Source organism: Drosophila pseudoobscura, chromosome 4, assembly GCF_009870125.1.
Source record: "Drosophila pseudoobscura strain MV-25-SWS-2005 chromosome 4, UCI_Dpse_MV25, whole genome shotgun sequence".
Lineage (NCBI taxonomy): Eukaryota > Metazoa > Arthropoda > Insecta > Diptera > Drosophilidae > Drosophila > Drosophila pseudoobscura.
In genome coordinates, this window is record NC_046681.1 from 8,391,207 (window position 1) to 8,415,808 (window position 24,602).

Sequence of the window (24,602 nt, forward strand, 5' to 3'; positions counted from 1 at the left end):
ATTCGTTTTCCTCTAAAGCTGGAGCCGGTCCAGACGGCCAGACAGAAGCCCAGAAGGCCAGCCCGTGAAGGAGGAAGAGCTAAAGTCGTTTGCGGTTGACTTTGATAACAAGGATGAAGCGCCAGCTGTGGGGCCTTTAGCACCCCTAATGCGGTGTCGTTCGGCGACGCCACCACCGCTGACCAGCAGACAAAGCAGATGCCCAATCTTGATGATGCCGATCGCCAGTCGTGCGGACGGCACAGGAGCCACCAAATCGAGCTGTAGGGTCGCTCTAGAAGGAGATGGACACCCAGCTGAAGACGGAAATATTGACGGACAGTCCGGAGCAGAAGGCTCTGGTCACACAGATCATCTTTTGCTTTTCCGTGACTGCGATCGTGAGTGGACTCGCAGCAAATGTACTCATGCAGAATGAATACGTGGCGGAAGGGCGCAAGGATCCACTAAATGACTGAGAAACCTATTTTGGAATAAAAAATAAATGATCAAGAATGAAGAATAAAGGCGTTCTGAACGCCCGACGACTGATTGCCCGGATCGGATCATGGATGGATCCTCGGCAAGCAGTTACGACAGCGCCGCGGCGCTTGGCGGAGACCCAAGGGTCTGAAAAAATAATCATGAGCTTAGACTTTAACGGGGACCTTGTCTAGCGCTGACTTACGAGTGAAGTTGTGACTGTTGGTGTTATTCTGCTCCATCTTGGTGAGGCAGGTTGATGTTGCGCAACATTCTCGTTCTTCAGGGTCTTTCTGCCCAGATTCTGCAACTGAAGCTCAACTCGCTTCATCTCCTTGACCAGAGCCTTCTGCTCCGGACTGTCCGGCAATATTCCGCCTTCAGCTGGGTATCCATCTCCTTCCAGAGCGATCCTACAGCTCGATTTGGTGGCACAGGATGCCGCCCGCACGACTGGCGATCGGCATCATCAAGATTGGGCATCTGCTTTGGCTGCTGGCCAGCGGTGGTGGCGTCGCCGAACGACAGCGCATTAGGGGTGATAAAGGCCCCACAGCAGGCGCTTGATCCTTGTTATCAAAGTCAACCGCAAACGACTTTAGCTCTTCCTCCTTCACGGGCTGGCCTTCTGGGCTTCTGTCTGGCCGTCTGGACCGGCTCCAGCTTTAGAGGGAAAATTGCTGCAGCCGGCGGAGCCTGATCGGAAAACGATTTTCAATTACAAATAAACTCAAATATCAATTAATTGTTCCAGCACTTGCCGTAGAATGTTGCGGCGCTTATTGTATATTATTTTCCGTTTAGTTGCTTGAATTGTGTGGACGGTTCCGTCGCGAGTGACTTGCAATTTTGGGAGCAGCTCCCCGCTGCCCGACGGCTCTATCGATGCCTTTGCGGCCACGGACTCGAGACTCAATTTGATCGCCTTGGGGGGCCAAGGGGCCCTCTTCCTTTGGGGAGTCCACACAACAAAGTTCTCGGGCGTGTCTTTATGCGAAATGGTGCAAACGATACGAACTCTAAATTTTTCAAGTGCCAAGACAGATAGCCGAGGACTGGTTGCAGCTTTTCACAATCGATATTTTGCCTATCGATGTTTAAGATTCTCCAGAGCTCGAAAATAGATCAAACTATTCAAAATTGTATATTTTTTTGGCAATGCTATTGTACGTTTACATATAACGAAAAATATTTCGTCCTGTGTATTTTTCCCAAAAATATATATCTTGTAAGGCAACACATATTAAGCCTAACCAACCCCCCCTTACCGATATTATCCCTAACCTAACGCGATATTATACTGCGATAAGTTTTATGCGATATTATTCTGCGATATGATACTGCGATAAGTCTGATGATGATTTGGACGATCGACAAGAAGAGAGAAAATACGTGAAATAAATAAGTTAATAAAAAATAAACGAAAAACTGCGCCACAATCTGACCGATACGATATTTTTTACAGATCTGACAAAACTATTGTGAGGTCACAACCAATCGATTGAAGATTACAACAAATCCGGCTGTTAGTCCGCCTCTGAAATCCGCCATTTAAATTTTTTGTTGTATGACGTCATGAGGTGACTCTGCAAAAACGTATGCGCATTTCAGATGCAATTACCAGGAAAATAAGACCCACGCGGCCGATGTAAAGACGCTTGAAATGGAAAAGCCGTGACCATTCAATTTGTTTTTCTTTTGTTTCATTCGATTGAGGAAAGATTTCATAATATTTAATAAACAAGCATATTCTTCCCACCAAATGGACACTCTCAAACTCGAAAACAATCTAAGAGAATATAAATAAATAAATAAATATGTTCAAATACCGTCCAAATCGCTCTCTTAAGCTTTTACACATTTTTTGTAAACTAAAAACTCATTTAAGCCTCACTCAAACTCGATTTCACACCAAAATAAAACGGAAAGTGCAATTATCGAGAAAATTGCGGTAATTACAGGTGGAAGGATAAGGAAACGAAAAGCAGTTAATGGAAACCTTATTAGCGCATTGTAAAGAAAATCCAAAAGGATACAAATGTGACTTCAGTTTACTCTCCAAATGAGTCAGGGAATTCCATTAAAATGGGTTTAATAAATATTGATTATCAACGTCGATAGTCAACATTAAAAAATCAGGAAGAAAAAAATGCAGTCGATAGCAGCTTTTATGAAGCAACTGGTGTACAGAAGAAAAAACCAGAGAAACTCTGGAAGTGACGCGGAAGCGCCGAGGACAATGTTGGACATCGACGACGACAAAGACGGTTCGATGCTGGGCTGCTTTGGCGTGACGGAAATGACATTTCCATGGCGGTGATACGAGGCGGCGACATCGCCATCGACATCGGGTATCAGCTAGATCCATATTCGGTTTTGGATCTATCCATATGGAGCTGATTCCCAAGCTACGCGACGAGATGCGAGAGGAGCTCAAAGTCAAGATAAAGGAAAGAGGAACAAAGCCACAAATCATCTAGAGATTTTTCCTGGCAGGGATCGAGGCTGGATTCGCGGCGACAGTACTTCTTCAGAATCAGTACGTGAGGGAAGTGGATCTAGATTCCAAACCGAATTGAGATCTAGATCCAAAACCAAATGTGAATCTAGATCCAAAACCAAGTATATGGATCTATGTTCGCATTTGGAAATATCATGCCTCTGCCATTTATGGGTCTAAAATGTTTTAGTTCTGAATAAAAGTCTGCCTGGTACAAAAAGAGCTCGCCCGAAAAAATCAATTTTTTGTAGGAATGTTTATCCTCTAGACAGGGACAGGTCTTGGGCACATATCCAGCCATATATCTCCCCCAACGTCGGCCCAAGTAACCGGGAATGGAGTTTTTGGCCGGCTGACAGCGACTGGACCAGGTTAAGTAAAGTAGTGGGCATTGGTATGGTATGTCGATGCCGTTGCGTTTACTCAGGATCGCGGTCAACGGTGGAGTCAGTCCAGAAGCATCTTTAAACATTTCAGTATCCATGTGAAGATCTTTTCGGACTCGGTTGGCACCTAGACTGCAGTACTCAGTTCTGGCCGTGGTAGTGATTGCGCGTACGTACACTGTTGTGCCACAGGCACGATCTGAGGCATCTACTAACGTGTGTAGTTCTTGGGTACTGTAGATCCGCACTGAGGCTGATGACTGGCCAGGAAATCCACCATCCGTTGCCATCCGTGGGGAACTGCAGCAGACACAGCAGGTCTGCGCTGTATAGACTCTGGATATGTTAGGTTGGTTCTGCAGATTGTAGAGGACGCATGGAAGTACACACCCCAGTTCGAAGACCAACAAGGCATTGTGCGCAGACAAGACATGAAATTGCTTCCTGGGAACTGAATATATAATTTGGGTTCGAATATGCAACAGATTTTAGTCTGCTCAACAGAACTCCATGTCGGTCAACCCCCTCAGTTTCTAACGAAATAAAACAATTGTCAGACGAGCTTTCAACGAGCTGTCAATGCAGCTGTCGGGTTGGAGGAATGTCCTGGAACAAGGCATGATTCTATGTGGCTTCTAATTCTGATTCTCTATATATATTTCCCTATTTATTTTTGAACTTTCTGCCTAGAGTCTCACACAGTGTGGGAGAACGAGAAGTATACCCCGTCCTGGGTAAATATGGAAATCCTGCATCGCAGTAGTGAAATATTTCGCCTATCCGCAAACGTTTACTCTGCAGTATAATGGATGCCAAAAAATTCCATTTTGGTTAGTTTTGCGGTTTCTCTTTGTTGGCACATACATAAATATTTATGAAGGAGCTTAGATGGAAATCAAATGCGACACAATTGTATTTGCATAATGGATTTTTTATTGAATTAGGTGTGCTGGCACAAAACATTTGTCGCATAAGTACCCTAAATGTCTATACACCTTTTCCGGATAATTTTCCATGCCGTGGAGCAGCTGCTCGGTGTGCACTTTCCATCGCCACAAAACCCCTCATATAAATTAGAAAATTTCAACTGCTCGGCCATCAATCAGCAGCGAGTCTTTCTTAGTTCCAAGTCTTAGTTTTCCCATTGGGTGGGTGGGTAGCTTTTATAATTAGCTTCGGGGGTGGCCAAGATGTGTAATTTTCCTTAGATTTGATGTGAAGAGTGCCAAGATCTAATGAAATCAGAGTAAGCGCACAGCTCTCTAATCAAGCATATAAATTAAGGATAAACTTTCCTGACTTTCTGATATAAAATGTTGCAACTGGAACTTTCCCAGTTGGACTGCCAATTAGCCCTGGCCTCTGCTAATCATTCCTTTGAAGTGGCTTTCTGAATGAAATCAGTCATATGACCTGGCTGCCACACAAAACGAAGCAGCCACCCAATCCTTTGCCCCAGCAGAGTGCCGCGGATACCTCATACATATTGATATAAGTTAACGACTGGCAACTAGTGTCCATATGTGATTAGTAATTCAGTTTGATTGATTCCTTTTCACGCTTTAAATGCTTTCAGCAGCCGGAAACAGGAAACTCCAGAGAGTCTATCCTCGTCGCAATTAATCTCGGAATTTTACAGTAAAATGTTTTACTTCTGGCAGGAAATTGGAATACATTATCCCCATCAACGCAGCGACTCCCCTGAGGCGTGGGAGTACGTGGGCTTGGTTTTAATTTTCCCCTTAAATGGTATCCATATTCCTTGGGATACTAGACTGTGGCTGAAATGCATTCATTTTCACAGGAAGCATAAGAGAGGATCCACAGCAACTCCTCTTTTTCATCCGCAATGCCGGAAATTAATTTCCCTTGAAATGGAAATTAAATCAAAACAAGTCAATAATAAGTTGGCAAGACATTCACAGATTTAAGAGCAAATCTCCGCCACACAGCGGTTCTTGTTCTTTGCAGGCGGAAAATTATATGGGATTGAGCCTAGAGTGCGCCTTTGAAATAAACCACAAAATCCAGCACAAAAACACCACGCTAAAATATTTTTTTATGGGAATCACCATTTTTTTTCGGAAGTTTTAGTTTTCTAGCGATTGTTGAAATTACAGTTACTCTGGCGAATATTTGCGAATTGCAAGAATTACAAATTGTTCACAGATTTTAAGCTCTAATATAATTTTGTATAATTTTTATACATAAGCAGCTTAAAAATACTATTATCTTTTTAATTATGGTCAACATCATCAAACGTCATCATCAATTTTAATGAAATCTTCTTGGTATTTCATTCAGGCATCTCTTGTGCATTTTAGACTGTAGGGAGTTTTTTTGGGAGAAAATTGGAGCTGCTTGAAAGTTTTGTCCAGCATAGAAAAGAAAAAAGGAAAAGCTCTGAGAGAGCAGGCATCCCTTTAGTTGTCCAGTAATGAAACCACGTTGAAAGAGTAACCGGCAACAGCCACACTGGCAGCATCTACTAATTGACACTGTCTTGTGGTGTTTAAAATGCGAATTAGTTCACTGCACAGAAAAATTCTGATTGCATTGCTCATACGAGTCGCTTGACAGACGCGCTCCCCTCCTGATTGAATGTGAAGATTGCAGTCATTTGTCATAAAGTTACAGACTTTAAAAAAGTCTTACGATTAGGATACATTTTAGTTGAAGGTTCAGCAGGGTGTGTATCTTAGTCAAGTGCAATGCAAACTAATTTTGTGTAAAGTTAAGTAAATAATACAAGAAGAAATTGCATTGTCTAATGTTTCTCCTCAGGTATTTACTATGCTTTTTTAGCAACCGTAAACAAAAGTCAGGGTCTGAACCTCCTGGCATCGTTTGTGGTCTTGAGAATAACAATTTGTAGTTTGCAATTTTTCAAGAGAATACATAAAGTTTGATAGAATAAAATGTACAGGTATTCCCAGTCATTCCTATAATGTGTGCCTTTAATTAAAAATTATGTTTCTTTCTGCAAGAATGAGTTCCTTTAGCTCTTTCGTTTCATTTGCCATCATGAAACGTTAAGTCCAGAGAGAAATGCACGTCTTCGCCATAATTGATTGAAGCTGCAAGCAAAGCGAATAATCTTTTCCATTTCTGACTCATCGGCAACTCAATTGTCAGTCGTTAATGCGATCGCCATTTGCTCATATTTATTTATTGCATACTCGGACATTAATATTTGATTATATTTTTAATGCTGTACCATGCCAGAGTTGATAAAGCGCGATGTGCGGAGGGAAATTTCCAATCAAACATGAGTTTAATACCCATCATCATTAATATCTTTGGCCCCCATCAGACTTATGATTGAGTTGTTAAATTGGGTAGTAAATTAGCTAGAGCTAAAAAAGATTCTTGTTAGGGTGAACATTGTCGTTAAACTCGTCATTCTTTATTGAAACTTCTAAGAGATCGAAAACCATTCGAAGGTCCTGCACTTTTATTCCATCTCTGAAGAAATTCAGACATAAATTCCGACCAGCTGCGCTCGAGGAGGACACAAGCACAAGTCCCTCTTCAGCCCATCCCCAAAACCCATAACAGACCATTACACTGCGAAAGCTGTTTGCCGTCCGCATTGCGGTTCCCAGACCTGTTTGTACAATTGCATTATACACTAGATAATATTTATTACATTTTTGTTTACCTCCGCCACACAGGTGTGAAGTTTAATAAATTTAATGCCGTCTTTTGCCTACTGTGCGGGATTTATTCGCTCTTTAAGAATTTATGCGGCCATAATAATTTACTACAATAGAAAGTATTTCAACAAAAGCTTTTTAGATAAGATGTTATCGTTGTGGCAGCTTCAAAGACAGGTGCCTTATCTGCTTAGCCCTCAATAGCCTGGAAATTTATCCACTTAAACTCTAGCCATGGCCGTCGACAACGTGGCGTATTTGCAACGTCATGCATCCTGCTGTTTGCTTTGTAGCCCCCGATTAACTGCTGTTTTCCACACATCTATATACTTATTAAAATATTTTCAGGCTTCTATTGCACCACACCTAATGATGCAGAAATGTAAAACAGCTGTTTCCGTGATCCCCAAGTCAGATCCAGTCAGGTTTCCAACCCATTTCCCGTCTCATGTGGAGACGAAAAGAGAGAAATAACCGTATAGGGGTTTTGTTATGCTGCGTGACGAAAGAGTATTTTTTTACATCTCAAACGTGATTGGAAACCGAAAACTGTATAATAAGTATGTATCCATGCTGACATAAAACTATCATTGCTTGACCAAGGATATACATAGAGATCCCGCCAAAGGCTACTGTGAAGAAATGCTCAAAGCATCCTCTAACAGCGCGGATAATATTTCAATTGTTTTCATTCATGGAAATGAAAAGCAACCAATGTAACAATATACGTAAAGTTTTCCCCTATATATACATATATATATTTATTTATATTTACTGTTTAAGACATCCTTTGACGCCGTTGCTCAATTTTCAGTTATTTTGTCAGCGCGAACTTCTCCGACGAATTTCTCCGGCTGCGCTACCACAATCCAGATTGATTGTAAAGATTTTTTGGCATTGCTTTTGCACCTCCTGGCAGTATGCGAAAATTGCAACTCGCTCACGTGAAATCCCTCTCCGGGTAGGGCAGCATCTCCTGTCAAAACTTGTGCAGTCATGCAGGGAATTTCCCTGAAAGTGGAAGCGCCTTTCTCCAGAAAGCAGATGAGTACCAAAACATTTCACAGAAACTTTCAAGCACAGCAGGGTTGCCGAAGTCTCAGACCTGAAGCTCCTTCACGTACTGCATCCCGCTGTTTATCTGCCAATAAATTTCGAAAAAAGGTCTTCCATACCTGTGCTCAAAAACTAATCAAAAATTTGAATTTAACTTATTATAAGGTAGACGAAACGACCTTTTTGGTAATTTTGAAGCCTATGAAGTCAATCCTGTATATTATAGCCAATAATGCGAGAACAAGGAAACATTCAGGACTGTGATTGATTTCCGCCCTGCTCGTTGAGCTTTTGAAAGGAAAGCAAAAATTATGCCAATATATGCGTTCACTTTGGCAAATCAAATTACAACAAATGGGCTTAAGTCTACACACATATAAAAGAAAAATGGAATCCCATATGTGCATGCTAGATTTCGTTTTTTCTGACAAATTTGACAACAAAAAGATGAAGGTAAGTAAAAGCCTAAGGCATCTTCTGTGTTGCAGACATCTGCTTCCGAACGCTGTCTGTCTATAAGTATGATCAATCTGTTTGCTCTTTATGTATTTCAATAATTCAATGAATTTTTCAAGCCTACTAAACTACTGAATAAACCTTCCTTACTTGCTCCCCTATTCAACTGGCGTGAACTTTCGTGGCCTGAATAATTATTTAAATTATCATTTTCCATTTTTCTCCTCCCGTCAGCTGCAACTCTTTGGATTAGTGTTTATCCGCGTTCATTAACCAAATGAACGTCTTATACCAGCTGCTGCGTGGATATAATAAATTAGAAAACTTAATAATGTCCATCTTCCCGGAAAATTTTTTCTGCCCTTGCCCTTTAAGCGCAGACAGAGTCTTCAAATAAAATGACGCCTCATGGAGCGGAAAGAATGAATAATGAATGCATTCCAAGTGAAGCTCAAATAGAACACTATCTGAATGGATGCGTCCTGGACGGGCACTGGGATGGCGAATGGAGGCCAAAGTAAATGAGTGAACAGTTGACTGATTCCATAGTAAATGAAACACGTAGCACATAGGCCGTGGCCTTTTTAAATCGCATTCAGAATATCCTTGGCCCCTGCTAAATGCAAAACTGTTGATGCAAAAAATGAGATAATCCAGTGAGATGGACCAATTTAAGAGGAACTATTAAAGGGGCCACAATATTCTCTGAAGGGGCTAAGAAGTTGTACGTTCCAATAGAATTTACCACCAGCCCAACAACGCCCACCACGTTAGGTTGCCAAAAGTGTTTGACATCTTTTTGCACTCCTCCTAAAGTGCTCATACGCAGTGTGGGCCAATAAGTGGGGCGTCTCCTCACATTTGGCACATGTCTGACACTTTCATTAGCGATGACTCGATTCTGGCAAGTTAGAAAATCCCCAGCGGGGGACCAAAGGGGTTCTGGCAAATTTTCCCCAGTCATTGTAGGTAGGGAATGGCATAGATTGCTATAGATGTGCATCCCTCCTGAATTTTTCACTTAATACAGAAAATATAAAATCTCAATTCCCTGGCATGAAATGTACCAATCCTAACTCGGCGGCAATTGGTTCCAGGCTTCTGGTCCGTTGTTCAATGATGGAAGCCACTCAAATTTCGACGTGCAATTAATGCATCTCAGCTCCCAGAAGGACGCTACCTCAACATGTCCGTGTCAATGCTTCGGGCCCTGGGATAAATCTCTTCGCACGTTCTATCTAGCTGTCTAGACCGACTCCATCACCGCCTGCACAGCACCGTACCAGAGTACCCATCCACAAGCAAAAGTTAAAAACTTTGCAGCAACAGTTCCATGCCTTCCATTAGCATGCAAATTTGAAAATTTATCAGGTGGTGGTCGGCGGTCTCACCGAGGGTCCCAGTTCTAGTCCAGGTCCTCGTCTTGGTTCTATTTTGCGGCAGTACCGCAGCTGGTAGAAGCTTTACTGACTGCCAGAGCTCGCATGACGAAGTTTGTCGCACAAATTATACACAGATAGGAATCGAGGAGAGCTGGCAAAATCTCCAGAAGGAGATGTTAGCAACTGCCTTGGTTGGACGGGTTGGTAACGGCACCATATGCTATGGGAAAGCAATATATTTATCGCCATGACCTCAAAAATATGTTAAAGTGCAAAGTCGTCCATGGCAGATGGCTCTGTAAATAGTTGCAATAGTTCAATTAAGTTGGGGGAGTTCGAATGAATTGACCTCTCTCTTTTAGTAGGGGATATTTGAGAAATTCACAATTAAAATTTTACAAATAGGGTTGGCTTCCTCTTAACTTTGAAACCATTTTATTAGCTCTACTTTCCACAAACAAACTCAGTTAGTCCTTCTCCCTGAAGAGTTAACAGGCGAACAGCACAGAAACAAAAGGAATATATCCTTGGCCAATCTTGGCCAAAAGAGTCTAACAAACCAAACCAAACAAAACCAAAACCAAAACCCAGAAAGCGGTTGAGTTTTTGCTTTTTTGGCAGAGATTTCTCTGGTCTGGGATTTGTTGGTGTTTCTTTTGCTTTTCAGGTTTGTTCGCAGTCTGGTGTGGCATTTCCAGCTGGAAAATTTCAAAGAAAATTAAAGTTTGGTTATTTGCTGTCGAAATGAAATAGCTGCAGGGCAATTATTGTTTGACTTCCAATTAAAAAAAAGTACATTGAACCCTTCAATGATAGGTCTTCATCAATTGAATATTTCCATGAGCTAATCTGTCGGATCAAATTCTTATAGCCAATTATTAATCATTGTTCGCTTTTTGCACTGCCACGAGCAATTTGAGGTGAAGAAATCGAATGAATTTTCGCCTTATCAGATATATCCGATGAACACGTGAGCCGCATGGAAATCGGTAACAGAAAAACAACCAATTGACCTTGTTGACCTCCATATTTTAATTTAAAATTATCACAGTTAAATTATGGATTTAATATATTAGCATTTACGTTCAGAAACCAACTTTTTTCGTAAATTAAATGACATCCCGCCAACGTGAATGAAAATACATTTAATCCCCATCTTTTTCGTACCCTCATCTCTCATTGGCATCATTGGGGTGTGTACTTCCATCCGTCCACTACAATCTGCAGAACCAACCTAACATGGGATCCAGAGTCTGTACAGCGCAGACCTGCTCTGTCTGCTGCAGTTCCCCACGGATGGTAACGGATGGTGGATTTACTGGCCAGTCATCAGCCTCAGTGCGGATCTACAGTACCCAGCAGGCACAACAGTGTACGTACTGCAGTCTAGGGGCCAACCGAGTCCAAAAAGATCTTCACATGGATACTGAAATGGTTTAAAGATGCTTCTGGACTGACTCCACCGTTGACCGCGATCCTGAGTAAACGCAACGGCATCGACATACCATACCAATGCCCACTACTTTAGTTAACCTGGTCCAGTCGCTGTCAGCCGGCCAAAAACTCCATTCCCGGTTACTTGGGCCGACGTTGGGGGAGATATATGGCTGGATATGTGCCCAAGACCTGTCCCTGTCTAGAGGATAAACATTCCTACAAAAAATTGATTTTTTCGGGCGAGCTCTTTTTGTACCAGGCAGACTTTTATTCAGAACTTAAACATTTTAAACCCATAAATGGCAGAGGCATGACATTTCCAAATACAAGAAACAAGAAACAAAAAAATAATCAGTGGGTGGGATTAAATCAGGATCGAGATCCAAAAGCGAACATGGATCTAGATCCATATATTTGGTTTTGGATCTAGATCTTAATTCGGTTTGGAATCTAGATCCACTCCGTCACGTACTGATTCTGAAGAAGTACTGTCGCCGCGAATCCAGCCTCGATCCCTGCCAGGAAAAAGCACTAGATGATTTGTGGCTTTGTGCCTCTTTCCTTTATCTTGCCTCTGAGCTCCTCTCGCATCTCGTCGCGTAGCTTGGGAATCAGCTCCATATGGATAGATCCAGAACCGAATATGGATCTAGCTGATACCCAAGTTGCGCCACGAAATACGAGACCAGCTCAAAGGAGAGAAAGGAATGAGGCTTAAAGCCGCAGATCATCTTTTGCTTTTCCGTGACTGCGATCGTGATTGGACTCGCAGAAAAAGTACTCATGCAGAATGAATACGTGGCGGAAGGGCGCAAGGATCCACTAAATGGCTGAGAAACATATTTTGGAATAAAAAATAAATGATCAAGAATGAAGAATAAAGGCGTTCTGAACGCCCGACGACTGATTGCCCGGATCGGATCATGGATGGATCCTCGGCAAGCAGTTACGACAGCGCCGCGGCGCTTGGCGGAGACCCAAGGATCTGAAAAAATAATCATGAGCTTAGACTTGAACGGGGACCTTGTCTAGCACTGACTTACGAGTGAATCATTTGAATGTTGGTGTTATTCTGCTCCATCTTGGTGAGGCAGGTTGACGTTGCGCAAAGGCGAGGCACAGATATTGCTGACGATTTACCTCGTTCTCGTTCTTCAGGGTCTTTCTGTCCAGATTCTGCAACTGAAGCTCAACTCGCTTCATCTCCTTGACCAGAGCCTTCTGCTCCGGACTGTCCGGCAATATTTCCGCCTTCAGCTGGGTGTCCATCTCCTTCTAGAGCGACCCTACAGCTCGATTTGGTGGCACAGGATGCCGCCCGCACGACTGGCGATCGGCATCATCAAGATTGGGCATCTGCTTTGTCTGCTGGTCAGCGGTGGTGGCGTCGCCGAACGACACCGCATTGGGGGTGCTAAAGGCCCCACAGCAGGCACTTCATCCTTGCTATCAAAGTCAACCGCAAACGACTTTAGCTCTTCCTCCTTCACGGGCGGCATCTGTTTGGCCGTCTGGGCCGGCTCCAGCTTTAGAGGGAAAATTGCTGCAGCCGACGGAGCCTGATCGGAAAACGATTTTCAATTACAAATAAACTCAAATATCAATTAATTGTTCCAGCACTTGCCGTAGAATGTTGCGGCGCTTATTGTATATTATTTTCCGTTTAGTTGCTTGAATTTTGTGGACGGTTCCGTCGCGAGTGACTTGCAATTTTGGAAGCAGCTCCCCGCTGCCCGACGGCTCTATCGATGCCTTTGCGGCCACGGACTCGAGACTCAATTTGATCGCCTTGGGGGGCCCCCAAGGGGCCCTCTTCCTTTGGGGAGTCCACACAACAAAGTTCTCGGGCGTGTCTTTATGCGAAATGGTGCAAACGATACGAACTCTCAATTTTTCAAGGGCCGAGACAGATAGCCGAGGGCTGGTTGCAGCTTTTCACAATCGATATTGACACAGTTTTTGCCTATCGATGTTTAAGATTTTAAGATTCTCCAGAGCTCGAAAATAGATCAAACTATTCAAAATTGATATTTTTGGCAATGTTATTGTACGTTTACATATAACGAAAAATATTTCGGCCTGTGTATTTTTCTAAAAAAATATATATCTGACCGATACGATAGTTTGTACAGATCTAACAAAACTATTATGAAGTCACAACCAATCGATTGAAGATTTTACAAAATCCAGCTGTTAGGCCGCCTCTGACATCCGCCATTTAAATTTTTTGTTGTATGACGTCATGAGGTGACTCTGCAAAAACGTATGCGCATTTCAGATGCAATTACCAGGAAAATAAGACCCACGCGGCCGATGTAAAGACGCTTGAAATGGAAAATTCGTGATCATTCAATGTGTTTTTCCTTTGTTTCTTTCGATTGAGGAAAGTTTTCATAATATTTAATAAACAAGCATATTCTTCCCACCAAATGGACACTCTCAAACTCGAAAACAATCTAAGAGAATATAAATAAATAAATATTTCTGTTTAAATACCTGGAAATCGGTCTATTGACTTTTACACATTTTGTGTGAATTAAAAACTCATTTAAGCCTCACTCAAACCCGATTTCACACCAAAATAAAACGGAAAGTGCAATTAGCGAGGGAATTGAGGTAATTACAGGTGGAAGGATAAGGAAACGAAAAGCAGTAAATGGAAACTTAATTAGCGCATCGTAAAGAAAATCCAGAAGGATACAAATGTGACTTCAGTTTACTCTCCAAATGAGTCAGGGAATTCCATTAAAATGGGATTAATAAATATTGATTATCAACATCGATTGTCAACATTAAAAAATCAGGAGGAAAAAAATGCAGTCGATAGCAGCTTTTATGAAGCAACTGGTGTACAGAAGAAAAAACCAGAGAATCTCTGGGAGTGACGCGGAAGCGCCGAGGACAATGTTGGACATCGACGACGATAAAGACGGTTTGACGCTGGGTTTCTTCCAGGCGCTTTGGCGTGACGGAAATGACATTTCCATGGCGGTGATACGAGGCGACGACATCGCCATCGACATCGGGTATCAGCTAGATCCATATTCGGTTTTGGATCTATCCATATGGAGCTGATTCCCAAGCTACGCGACGAGATGCGAGAGGAGCTCAAAGTCAAGATAAAGGAAAGAGGAACAAAGCCACAAATCATCTAGTGCTTTTTCCTGGCAGGGATCGAGGCTGGATTCGCGGCGACAGTACTTCTTCAGAATCAGTACGTGACGGAAGTGGATCTAGATTCCAAACCGAATTAAGATCTAGATCCAAAACCAAATATATGGATCTAGATCCATGTTCGCTTTTTGATCTAGATCCTGATTTAATCCCACCCACTGATTATTTTTTTGTTTCTTGTTTCTTGTATTTGGAAATGTCATGGCAGAGCCATTTATTTGTTTAAAATATTTTAGTTCTGAATAAAAGTCTGCCTGGTACAAAAAGAGCTCGCCCGAAAAAATCAATTGTTTTGTGACAATGTTTATCCTCTAGAGAGGGACAGGTCTTGGGCACATCTCCTGCCATATGTCTCCCCCAACGTCGGCCCAAGTAACCGGGAATGGAGTTTTTGGCCGGCTGACAGCGAATGGACCAGGTTAAGTAAAGTAGTGGGCATTGGTATGGTATGTCGATGCCGTTGCGTTTACTCAGGATCGCGGTCAACGGTGGAGTCAGTCCAGAAGCATCTTTAAACCATTTCAGTATCCATGTGAAGATCTTTTCGGACTCGGTTGGCACCTAGACTGCAGTACTCAGTTCTGGCCGTGGTAGTGATTGCGCGTACGTACACTGTTGTGCCACAGGCACGATCTGAGGCATCTACTAACGTGTGTAGTTCTTGGGTACTGTAGATCCGCACTGAGGCTGATGACTGGCCAGGAAATCCACCATCCGTTGCCATCCGTGGGGAACTGCAGCAGACACAGCAGGTCTGCGCTGTATAGACTCTGGATATGTTAGGTTGGTTCTGCAGATTGTAGAGGACGCATGGAAGTACACACCCCAGTTCGAAGACCAACAAGGCATTGTGCGCAGACAAGACATGAAATTGCTTCCTGGGAACTGAATATATAATTTGGGTTCGAATATGCAACAGATTTTAGTCTGCTCAACAGAACTCCATGTCGGTCAACCCCCTCAGTTTCTAACGAAATAAAACAATTGTCAGACGAGCTTTCAACGAGCTGTCAATGCAGTTGTCGGGTTGGAGGAATGTCCTGGAACAAGGCATGATTCTATGTGGCTTCTAATTCTGATTCTCTATATATATTTCCCTATTTATTTTTGAACGTTCTGCCTAGAGTCCCACTCAGTGTGGGAGAACGAGAAGTATACCCCGTCCTGGGTAAATATGGAAATCCTGCATCGCAGTAGTGAAATATTTCGCCCATCCGCAAACGTTTACTCTGCAGCATAATGGATGCCAAAAAATTCCATTTTGGTTAGTTTTGCGGTTTCTCTTTGTTGGCACATACATAAATATTTATGAAGGAGCTTAGATGGGAATCAAATGCGACACAATTGTATTTGCATAATGGATTTTTTATTGAATTAGGTGTGCTGGCACAAAACATTTGTCGCATAAGTACCCTAAATGTCTATACACCTTTTCCGGAAAATTTTCCATGCCGTGGAGCAGCAGCTCGGTGTGCCATTTCCATTGCCACAAAACCCATCATATAAATTAGAAAATTTCAACTGCTCGGCCATCAATCAGCAGCGAGTCTTTCTTAGTTCCAAGTCTTAGTTTTCCCTTTGGGTGGGAAACTTTTATAATTAGCTTCGGGGGCGGCCAAGATGTGTAATTTTCCTTAGATTTGATGCGAAGAGTGCCAAGATCTAATGAAATCAGAGTAAGCGCAGAGCTCTCTAATCAAGCATATAAAGGGTAAACTTTCCTGACTTTCTGATATAAAATGTTGCAACTGGAACTTTCCCAGTTGGACTGCCAATTAGCCCTGGCCTCTGCTAATCATTCCTTTGAAGTGGCTTTCTGAATGAAATCAGTCACTAGACCTGGCTGCCACACAAAACGAAGCAGCCTCCCAATCCTTTGCCCCAGCAGAGTGCCGCAGATACCTCATACATATTGAAATAAGTTAACGACTGGCAACTAGTGTCCATGTGTGATTAGTAATTCAGTTTGATTGATTCCTTTTCACGCTTTAAATGCTTTCAGCAGCCGGAAACTCCAGAGAGTCTACCCTCGTCGCAATTAATCTCGGAATTCTACAGTAAAATGTTTTACTTCTGGCAGGAAATTGGAATACATTATCGCCATCAATGCAGCGACTCCCCTGAGGCGTGGGAGTACGTGGGCTTGGTTTTAATTTTCCCCTTAAATTGTATCCATATTCCTTGGGATACTAGACTGTGGCTGAAATGCATTCATTTTCACAGGAAGCATAAGAGAGGATCCACAGCAACTCCTCTTTTTCATCCGCAATGCCGGAAATTAATTTCCCTTGGAATGGAAATTAAATCAAAACAAGTCAATAATAAGTTGGCAAGACATTCACAGATTTAAGAGCAAATCTCCGCCACACAGCGGTTCTTGTTCTTTGCAAGCGGAAAATTATATGGGATTGATCCTAGAGTTCAGAATGCTCCTTTGAAATAAACCACAAAATCCAGCACAAAAACACCTCGCTAAAATATTGTTCTATGCGAATCACCATATTTTTCTGAATATTTAGTTTTCTAGCGATTATTGAAATTACAGTTACTCTGGCGAATATTTGCGAATTACAAGAGAAATTGTTCACAGATGTTAAGCTCTAATATAATTTTTTATAATTTTTATACATAAGCAGCTTAAAAATATTATTATCTTTTTAATTATGGTCAACATCATCAAACGTCATCATCAATTTTAATGAAATCTTCTTGGTATTTCAATCAGGCATCTCTTGCGCATTTTGGACAGTAGGGAGTTTTTTTGGGAGAAAATTGGAGCTGCATGAATTTTTTGTCCAGCATAGAAAAGAAAAAAGCAAAAGCTCAGGGAGAGCTGGCATCCCTTTAGTTGTCCAGTAATGAAACCACGTTGAAAGAGCAACCGGCAACAGCCACACTGGCAGCATCTACTAATCGACACTGTCTTGTGGGGTTTAAAATGCGAATTAGTTCACTGCACAGAAAAATTCTGATTGCATTGCTCATACGACTCGCGTGACAGACGCGCTCCCCTCCTGATTGAAAAATGCATATTGCAGTCATTTGTCATAAAGTTACAGACTTTAAAAAAGACTTAGGATACATTTTAGTTGAAGGTTCAGCAGGGGGTGTATCTTAGTCAAGTGCAATGTAAAATAATTTTGTGTAATGTTAACTAAATAATACAAGAAGAAATGGCATTGCCTAATGTTTCTCCTCAGGTATTTGTTATGCTTTTTTAGCAACCGTAAACAAAAGTCAAGGTTTGAACCTCCTGGCATCGTTTGTGGTCTTGAGAATAACAATTTGTAGCATGCAATTTTTCAAGAGAAGACATAAAGTTTGATAGAATAAAATGTACAGGTATTCCCAGTCATTCCTATAATGTGTGCCTTTAATTAAAAATTATGTTTCTTTCAGCAAGAATGAGTTCCTTTCGCTCTTTTGTTTCATTTTCCATCATGAAGCGTTAAGTCCAGAGAGAAATGCACGCCTTCGCAATAATTGATAGATTTCTGACTCATCGGCAACTCAATTGTCAGTCGTTAATGCGATCGCCATTTATTTAATGCATACTCGGACATTAATATTTGATTATACTTTAATGCTGTACCATGCCAGAGTTGATAAAGCGCTATGTGCAGAGGGAAATTTCCAATCAAACATGAGTTTAATACCCATCATCATTAATATCTGTGGCCCCCATCAGACTTATGATTGAGTTGTTAAATTGGGTAGTAAATTAGCTGGAGCTAAAAAAGATTCTTGTTAGGGTGAACATTGTCGTTGAACTTGTTATTCTTTATTGAAACTTCTAAGAGATCGAAAACCATTCGAAGGTCCTGCACTTTTATTCCATCTGAAGAAATTCAGACATAAATTCCGACCAGCTGCGCTCGAGGAGGACACAAGCACAAGTCCCTCTTCAGCCCATCCCCAAAACCCATAACAGACCATTACACTGCGAAAGCTGTTTGCCGTCCGCATTGCGGTTGCCAGACCTGTTTGTACAATTGCATTATACACTAGATAATATTTATTACATTTTTGTTTACCTCCGCCACACAGGTGTGAAGTTTAATAAATTTTAATGCCGTCTTTAGTTGCTGTGCGGAATTTATACTCTCTTTAACAATTTATGTGCCCATAATAATTTACTACAATAGAAAGTATTTTAACAAAAGCTTTTCAGATAAGATGTTATCGTTGTGGCAGCTTCACAAGGTGAAGGTGCCTTATCTGCTTAGCCCTCAATAGCCTGGAAATTGATCCACTTGGACTCTAGCCATTGCCGTCGACAGCGTGGCTTATGTGCAACGTCATGCATCCTGCTGTTTGCTTTATAGCCCCCGACTAACTGCTGTTTGTCCCACATCTATACACTTATTAAAATATTTTCAGGCTGCTAATGCACCACACCTAATGATGCAGAAATGTAAAACAGCTGTGTCCGTGATCCCCAAGTCAGATCCAGTCAGGTTTCCAACCCATGTCCCATCTCATGTGGAGACGAAAAGAGAGAAATAACCGTATAGGGGTTTTGTTATTCTACGTGAGGAAAGAGTATTTTTTTACATCTCAAACGTGATTGGAAATCGAAAACTGACTAATAAATATTTATCCATGCTGACATAAAACTATCATTGCCTGACCAGGGTATACATCGAGACCCCGCCAAAGGCTACCCTGAAGAGATGCTCAAAGCATCCTCTAACAGCATGGATAATATTTCAATTGTTTTCATTCATGGTAATGAAAAGCAACCAATGTACCAATATACCTAAAGTTTTCCCCTATAGATACATATATATTTATTTATATTTACTGTTTAAGACTTCCTTTGACGCCGTTGCTCCATTTTCAGTTATTTTGTCAGCGCGAACTTCTCCGACGCATTTCTCTGGCTGCGCTACCACAATCCAGATTGATTGTAAAGATTTTTTGGCATTGCTTTTGCACCTCCTGGCAGTATGCGAAAATTGCAACTCGCTCACGTGAAATCCCTCTCCGGGTAGCGCAGCATCTCCTGTCAAAACTTGTGCAGTCATGCAAGGAATTTCACTGAAAGTGGAAGCGCCTTTCTCCAGAAAGCAGATGAGTACCAAAACTTTTCACTGGAACTTTCGTGCACAGCAGGGTTGCCGAAGTCTCAGACCGGAATCTCTGTCAAGTACTGCATCTCGCTGTTTATCTGCCGATAAATTTAGAAAAAAAGATCTTCCATACCTGTGCTCAACAACTAATCAAAAATTTGAATTTAACTTATTATAAGGTAGACGAAACGACCTTTTTGGTAATTTTGACGCCTACTGCTGTTATATTATTAAGTCCCTCCTGTATATTATAGCCAATAATGCGAGAACAAGGAAACATTCAGGACTGTGATTGTATATTATAGCCAATAATGCGAGAACAAGGAAACATTCAGGACTGTGATTGATTTCCGCCCTGCTCGTTGAGCTTTTGAAAGGCAAAAGGCAAAAATTATGCGAATATATGCGTTCACTTTGGCAAATCAAATTACAACAAATGGGCTTAAGTCTATACACATATAAAAGAAAAATGGAATCCCATATGTGTATTCTAGATTTCGTATTTTCTGACAAATTTGACAACAAATAGATGAAGGTAAGTAAAAGCCTAAGGCATCTTCTGTGTTGCAGACATATGCTTCCAAACGCTGTTTGTCTATAAGTATGTTCAATCAGTTTGCTCTTTATGTATTTCAATAATTCAATGAATTTTTCAAGCCTACTGAACTACTGAATAAACCTTCCTTACTTGCTCCCCTATTCAACTGGCGTGAACTTTCGTGGCCTGAATAATTATTTAAATTATCATTTTCCATTTTTCTCCTCCCGTCAGCTGCAACTCTTTGGATTAGTGTTTCTCCGCGTTCATTAACCAAATGAACGTCTTATACCAGCTGCTGCGTGGATATAATAAATTAGAAAACTTCATAATTTCCATCTTTCAGGAAAATTTTTCCTGCACTTGCCCTTTAAGCGCAGACAGAGTCTTCAAATAAAATGACGCCTCATGGACCGGAAAGAATGAATAATGAATGCATTCCAAGTGAAGCTCAAATAGAACACTATCTGAATGGATGCGTCCTGGACGGGCACTGGGATGGCGAATGGAGGCCAAAGTAAATGAGTGAACAGTTGACTGATTCCATAGTAGATGAAACACGTAGCACATAGGCCGTGGCCTTATTAAATCGCATTCAGAATATCCTTGGCCCCTGCTAAATGCAAAACTGTTGATGCAAAAAATGAGATAATCCAGATGTACCAATCCTAACTCGGCGGCAATTGGTTCCAGGCTTCTGCTCCGTTGTTCAATGATGGAAGCCACTCAAATTTCGACGTGCAATTAATGCATCTCAGCTCCCAGAAGGACGCTACCTCAACATGTCCGTGTCAATGCTTCGGGCCCTGGGATAAATCTCTTCGCACGTTCTATCTAGACAGGACCGACTCCATCACCGACTGCACAGCACCGTACCAGAGTACCCATCCACAAGCAAAAGTTAAAAACTTTGCAGCAACAGTTCCATGCCTTCCATTAGCATGCAAATTTGAAAATTTATCAGGTGGTGGTCGGGGGTCGGCGGTCTCACCGAGGGTCCCAGTTCTAGTCCAGGCCCTGGTCCTGGTTCTATTTTGCGGCAGTACCGCAGCTGATAGAAGCTTTACTGACTGCCAGAGCTCACATGACGAAGTTTGTCGCACAAATTATACACAGATAGGAATCGAGGAGAGCTGGCAAAATCTCCAGGAGGTTGTATGTTAGCAACTGCCTTGGTTGGACGGGTTGGTAACGGCACCATATGCTCTGGGAACACAATAAATTTATCGCCATGACCTCAAAAATATGTTAAAGTGCAAAGTCGTCCATGGCAGATGGCTCTGTAAATAGTTCAATTAAGTTGGGGAAGTTCGAATGAATTGACCTCACTTTAGCAGGGGATATTTGGGAAATTCGGTAATCTAGATGCTCGCAATATCGACTAATTTCGCAATTATAATTTTACAAATAGGGATTGCTTCCTCCTTACTTAGAAACCATTTTATTAGCTCTACTTTCCACAAACAAACTCAGTTAGTCCTTCTCCCTGAAGAGTCTAAAGGCGAACAACACAGAAACAAAAGAAATATTTCCTTGGCCAAAAGAGTCGAACAAACCAAACCAAACCAAACAAAACCAAAACCAAAACCCAGAAAGCGGTTGGGTTTTTGCTTTTTTGGCAGAGATTTCTCTGGTCTGGGATTTGTTGGTGTTTCTTTTGCTTTTCAGGTTTGTTCGCAGTCTGGTGTGGCATTTCCAGCTGGAAAATTTCAAAGAAAATTAAAGTTTGGTTATTTGCTGTCGAAATGAAATAGCTGCAGGGCAATTATTGTTTGACTTCCAATTAAAAAAAAGTACATTGAACCCTTCAATGATAGGTCTTCATCAATTGAATATTTCCATGAGCTAATCTGTCGGATCAAATTCTTATAGCCAATTATTAATCATTGTTCGCTTTTTGCACTGCCACGAGCAATTTGAGGTGAAGAAATCGAATGAATTTTCGCCTTATCAGATATATCCGATGAACACGTGAGCCGCATGGAAATCGGTAACAGAAAAACAACCAATTGACCTTGTTGACCTCCATATTTTAATTTAAAATTATCACAGTTAAATTATGGAGTTAATATATTAGCATTTACGTTCAGAAACCAACTTTTTTCGTAAATTAAATGACATCCCGCCAACGTGAATGAAAATACATTTAATCCCCATCTTTTTCGTACCCTCATCTCTCATTGGCATCATTGGGGTGTGTACTTCCATCCGTCCTCTGCAATCTGCAGAACCAACCTAACATGGGATCCAGAGTCTGTACAGCGCAGACCTGCTCTGTCTGCTGCAGTTCCCCACGGATGGTAACGGATGGTGGATTTCCTGGCCAGTCATCAGCCTCAGTGCGGATCTACAGTACCCAGCAGGCACAACAGTGTACGTACTGCAGTCTAGGGGCCAACCGAGTCCGAAAAGATCTTCACATGGATACTGAAATGGTTTAAAGATGCTTCTGGACTGACTCCACCGTTGACCGCGATCCTGAGTAAACGCAACGGCTTCGACATACCATACCAATGCCCACTACTTTACTTAACCTGGTCCAGTCGCTGTCAGCCGGCCAAAAACTCCATTCCCGGTTACTTGGGCCGACGTTGGGGGAGATATATGGCTGGATATGTGCCCAAGACCTGTCCCTGTCTAGAGGATAAACATTCCTACAAAAAATTGATTTTTTCGGGCGAGCTCTTTTTGTACCAGGCAGACTTTTATTCAGAACTAAAACATTTTAAACCCATAAATGGCAGAGGCATGACATTTCCAAATACAAGAAACAAGAAACAAAAAAATAATCAGTGGGTGGGATTAAATCAGGATCGAGATCCAAAAGCGAACATGGATCTAGATCCATATATTTGGTTTTGGATCTAGATCTTAATTCGGTTTGGAATCTAGATCCACTCCGTCACGTACTGATTCTGAAGAAGTACTGTCGCCGCGAATCCAGCCTCGATCCCTGCCAGGAAAAAGCACTAGATGATTTGTGGCTTTGTGCCTCTTTCCTTTATCTTGCCTTTGAGCTCCTCTCGCATCTCGTCGCGTAGCTTGGGAATCAGCTCCATATGGATAGATCCAAAACCGAATATGGATCTAGCTGATACCCGAGTTGCGCCACGAAATACGAGACCAGCTCAAACGAGAGAAAGGAATGAGGTTCAAAGCCGCAGATCATCTTTTGCTTTTCCGTGACTGCGATCGTGAGTGGACTCGCAGAAAAAGTACTCATGCAGAATGAATACGTGGCGGAAGGGCGCAAGGATCCACTAAATGGCTGAGAAACATATTTTGGAATAAAAAATAAATGATCAAGAATGAAGAATAAAGGCGTTCTGAACGCCCGACGACTGATTGCCCGGATCGGATCATGGATGGATCCTCGGCAGGCAGTTACGACAGCGCCGCGGCGCTTGGCGGAGACCCAAGGCTCTGAAAAAATAATCATGAGCTCAGACTTGAACGGGGACCTTGTCTAGCGCTGACTTACGAGTGAAGCATTTGAATGTTGGTGTTATTCTGATCCATCTTGGTGAGGCAGGTTGATGTTGCACAACATTCTCGTTCTCGTTCTTCAGGGTCTTTCTGTCCAGATTCTGCAACTGAAGCTCAACTCGCTTCATCTCCTTGACCAGAGCCTTCTGCTCCGGACTGTCCGGCAATATTTCCGCCTTCAGCTGGGTGTCCATCTCCTTCTAGGCTCCTGTGCCGCCCGCACGACCGGCGATCGGCATCATCAAGATTGGGCATCTGCTTTGGGGGCTGGTCAGCGGTAGTGGCGTCGCCGAACGACACCGCATTAGGGGTGCTAAAGGCCCCACAGCAGGCGCTTCATCTTTGTTATCAAAGTCAACCGCAAACGACTTTAGCTTTTCCTCCTTTACGGGCGGCACCTGTCTGGCCGTCTGGGCCGGCTCCAGCTTTAGAGGGAAAATTGCTGCAGCCGACGGAGCCTGATCGGAAAACGATTTTCAATTACAAATAAACTCAAATATCAATTAATTGTTCCAGCACTTGCCGTAGAATGTTGCGGCGCTTATTGTATATTATTTTCCGTTTAGTTGCTTGAATTTTGTGGACGGCTCCGTCGCGAGTGACTTGCAATTTTGGAAGCAGCTCCCCGCTGCCCGACGGCTTTGTCGATGCCTTTGCGACCACGGACTCGAGACTCAATTTGATCGCCTTGGGGGGCCCCCAAGGGGCCCTCTTCCTTTGGGGAATCCACACAACAAAGTTCTCGAGCGTGTCTTTATGCGAAATGGTGCAAACGATACGAGCTCTAAATTTTCAAGTGCCAAGACAGATAGCCGATGGCGGGTTGCAGATTTTCACAATCGATATTGACACAGTTTTTGCCTATCGATGTTTGAGATTTTAAGATTGTCCAGAGCTCGAAAATAGATCAAACTATTCAAAATTGATATTTTTGGCAATGCTGTTGTACGTTTACATATAACGAAAAATATTTCGGCCTGTGTATTTTTTCAAAAAA

At 42.2% G+C, this 24,602-nt stretch overlaps 1 protein-coding gene across 4 annotated transcripts; it reads right to left on the reverse strand.

Moving 5' to 3' along the window:
• Positions 1–485: 485 nt before the first annotated feature.
• LOC6902492 (uncharacterized) lies at positions 486–23,833 on the reverse strand. 4 transcript variants are annotated; one of them, XM_033380138.1, is made up of 5 exons: positions 23,601–23,833; positions 23,289–23,542; positions 12,509–12,556; positions 668–763; positions 486–609 (listed from the first exon to the last, which is right to left on the reverse strand). In XM_033380138.1, exons 1-5 carry the CDS (start codon positions 23,797–23,799, stop codon positions 571–573), a joined length of 636 nt encoding a protein of 211 aa, XP_033236029.1. In that variant the 5' UTR covers positions 23,800–23,833; the 3' UTR covers positions 486–570. The 4 variants fall into 4 exon arrangements, with proteins under 4 accessions (XP_033236029.1, XP_033236028.1, XP_033236031.1 ...); XM_033380137.1 differs by having other exon boundaries at positions 668–736; positions 12,476–12,556; XM_033380139.1 differs by lacking the exons at positions 486–609; positions 668–763 and adding an exon at positions 12,090–12,320 and having other exon boundaries at positions 12,379–12,556.
• Positions 23,834–24,602: the final 769 nt, after the last annotated feature.

Coding starts and splice junctions, on each gene's coding strand:
- LOC6902492 (XM_033380137.1), bottom strand. CDS start 23,799: ATGGACACCCAGCTGAAGGCGGAAATATTGCCGGACAGTCCGGAGCAG. Junction 23,543..23,600: donor AACATTCAAATGCTTCACTC/GTAAGTCAGCGC, acceptor TTATTTTTTCAG/AGCCTTGGGTCTCCGCCAAG. Junction 737..12,475: donor CCCTGAAGAACGAGAACGAG/GTAAATCGTCAG, acceptor CTGAAGAACGAG/AATGTTGCGCAACATCAACC.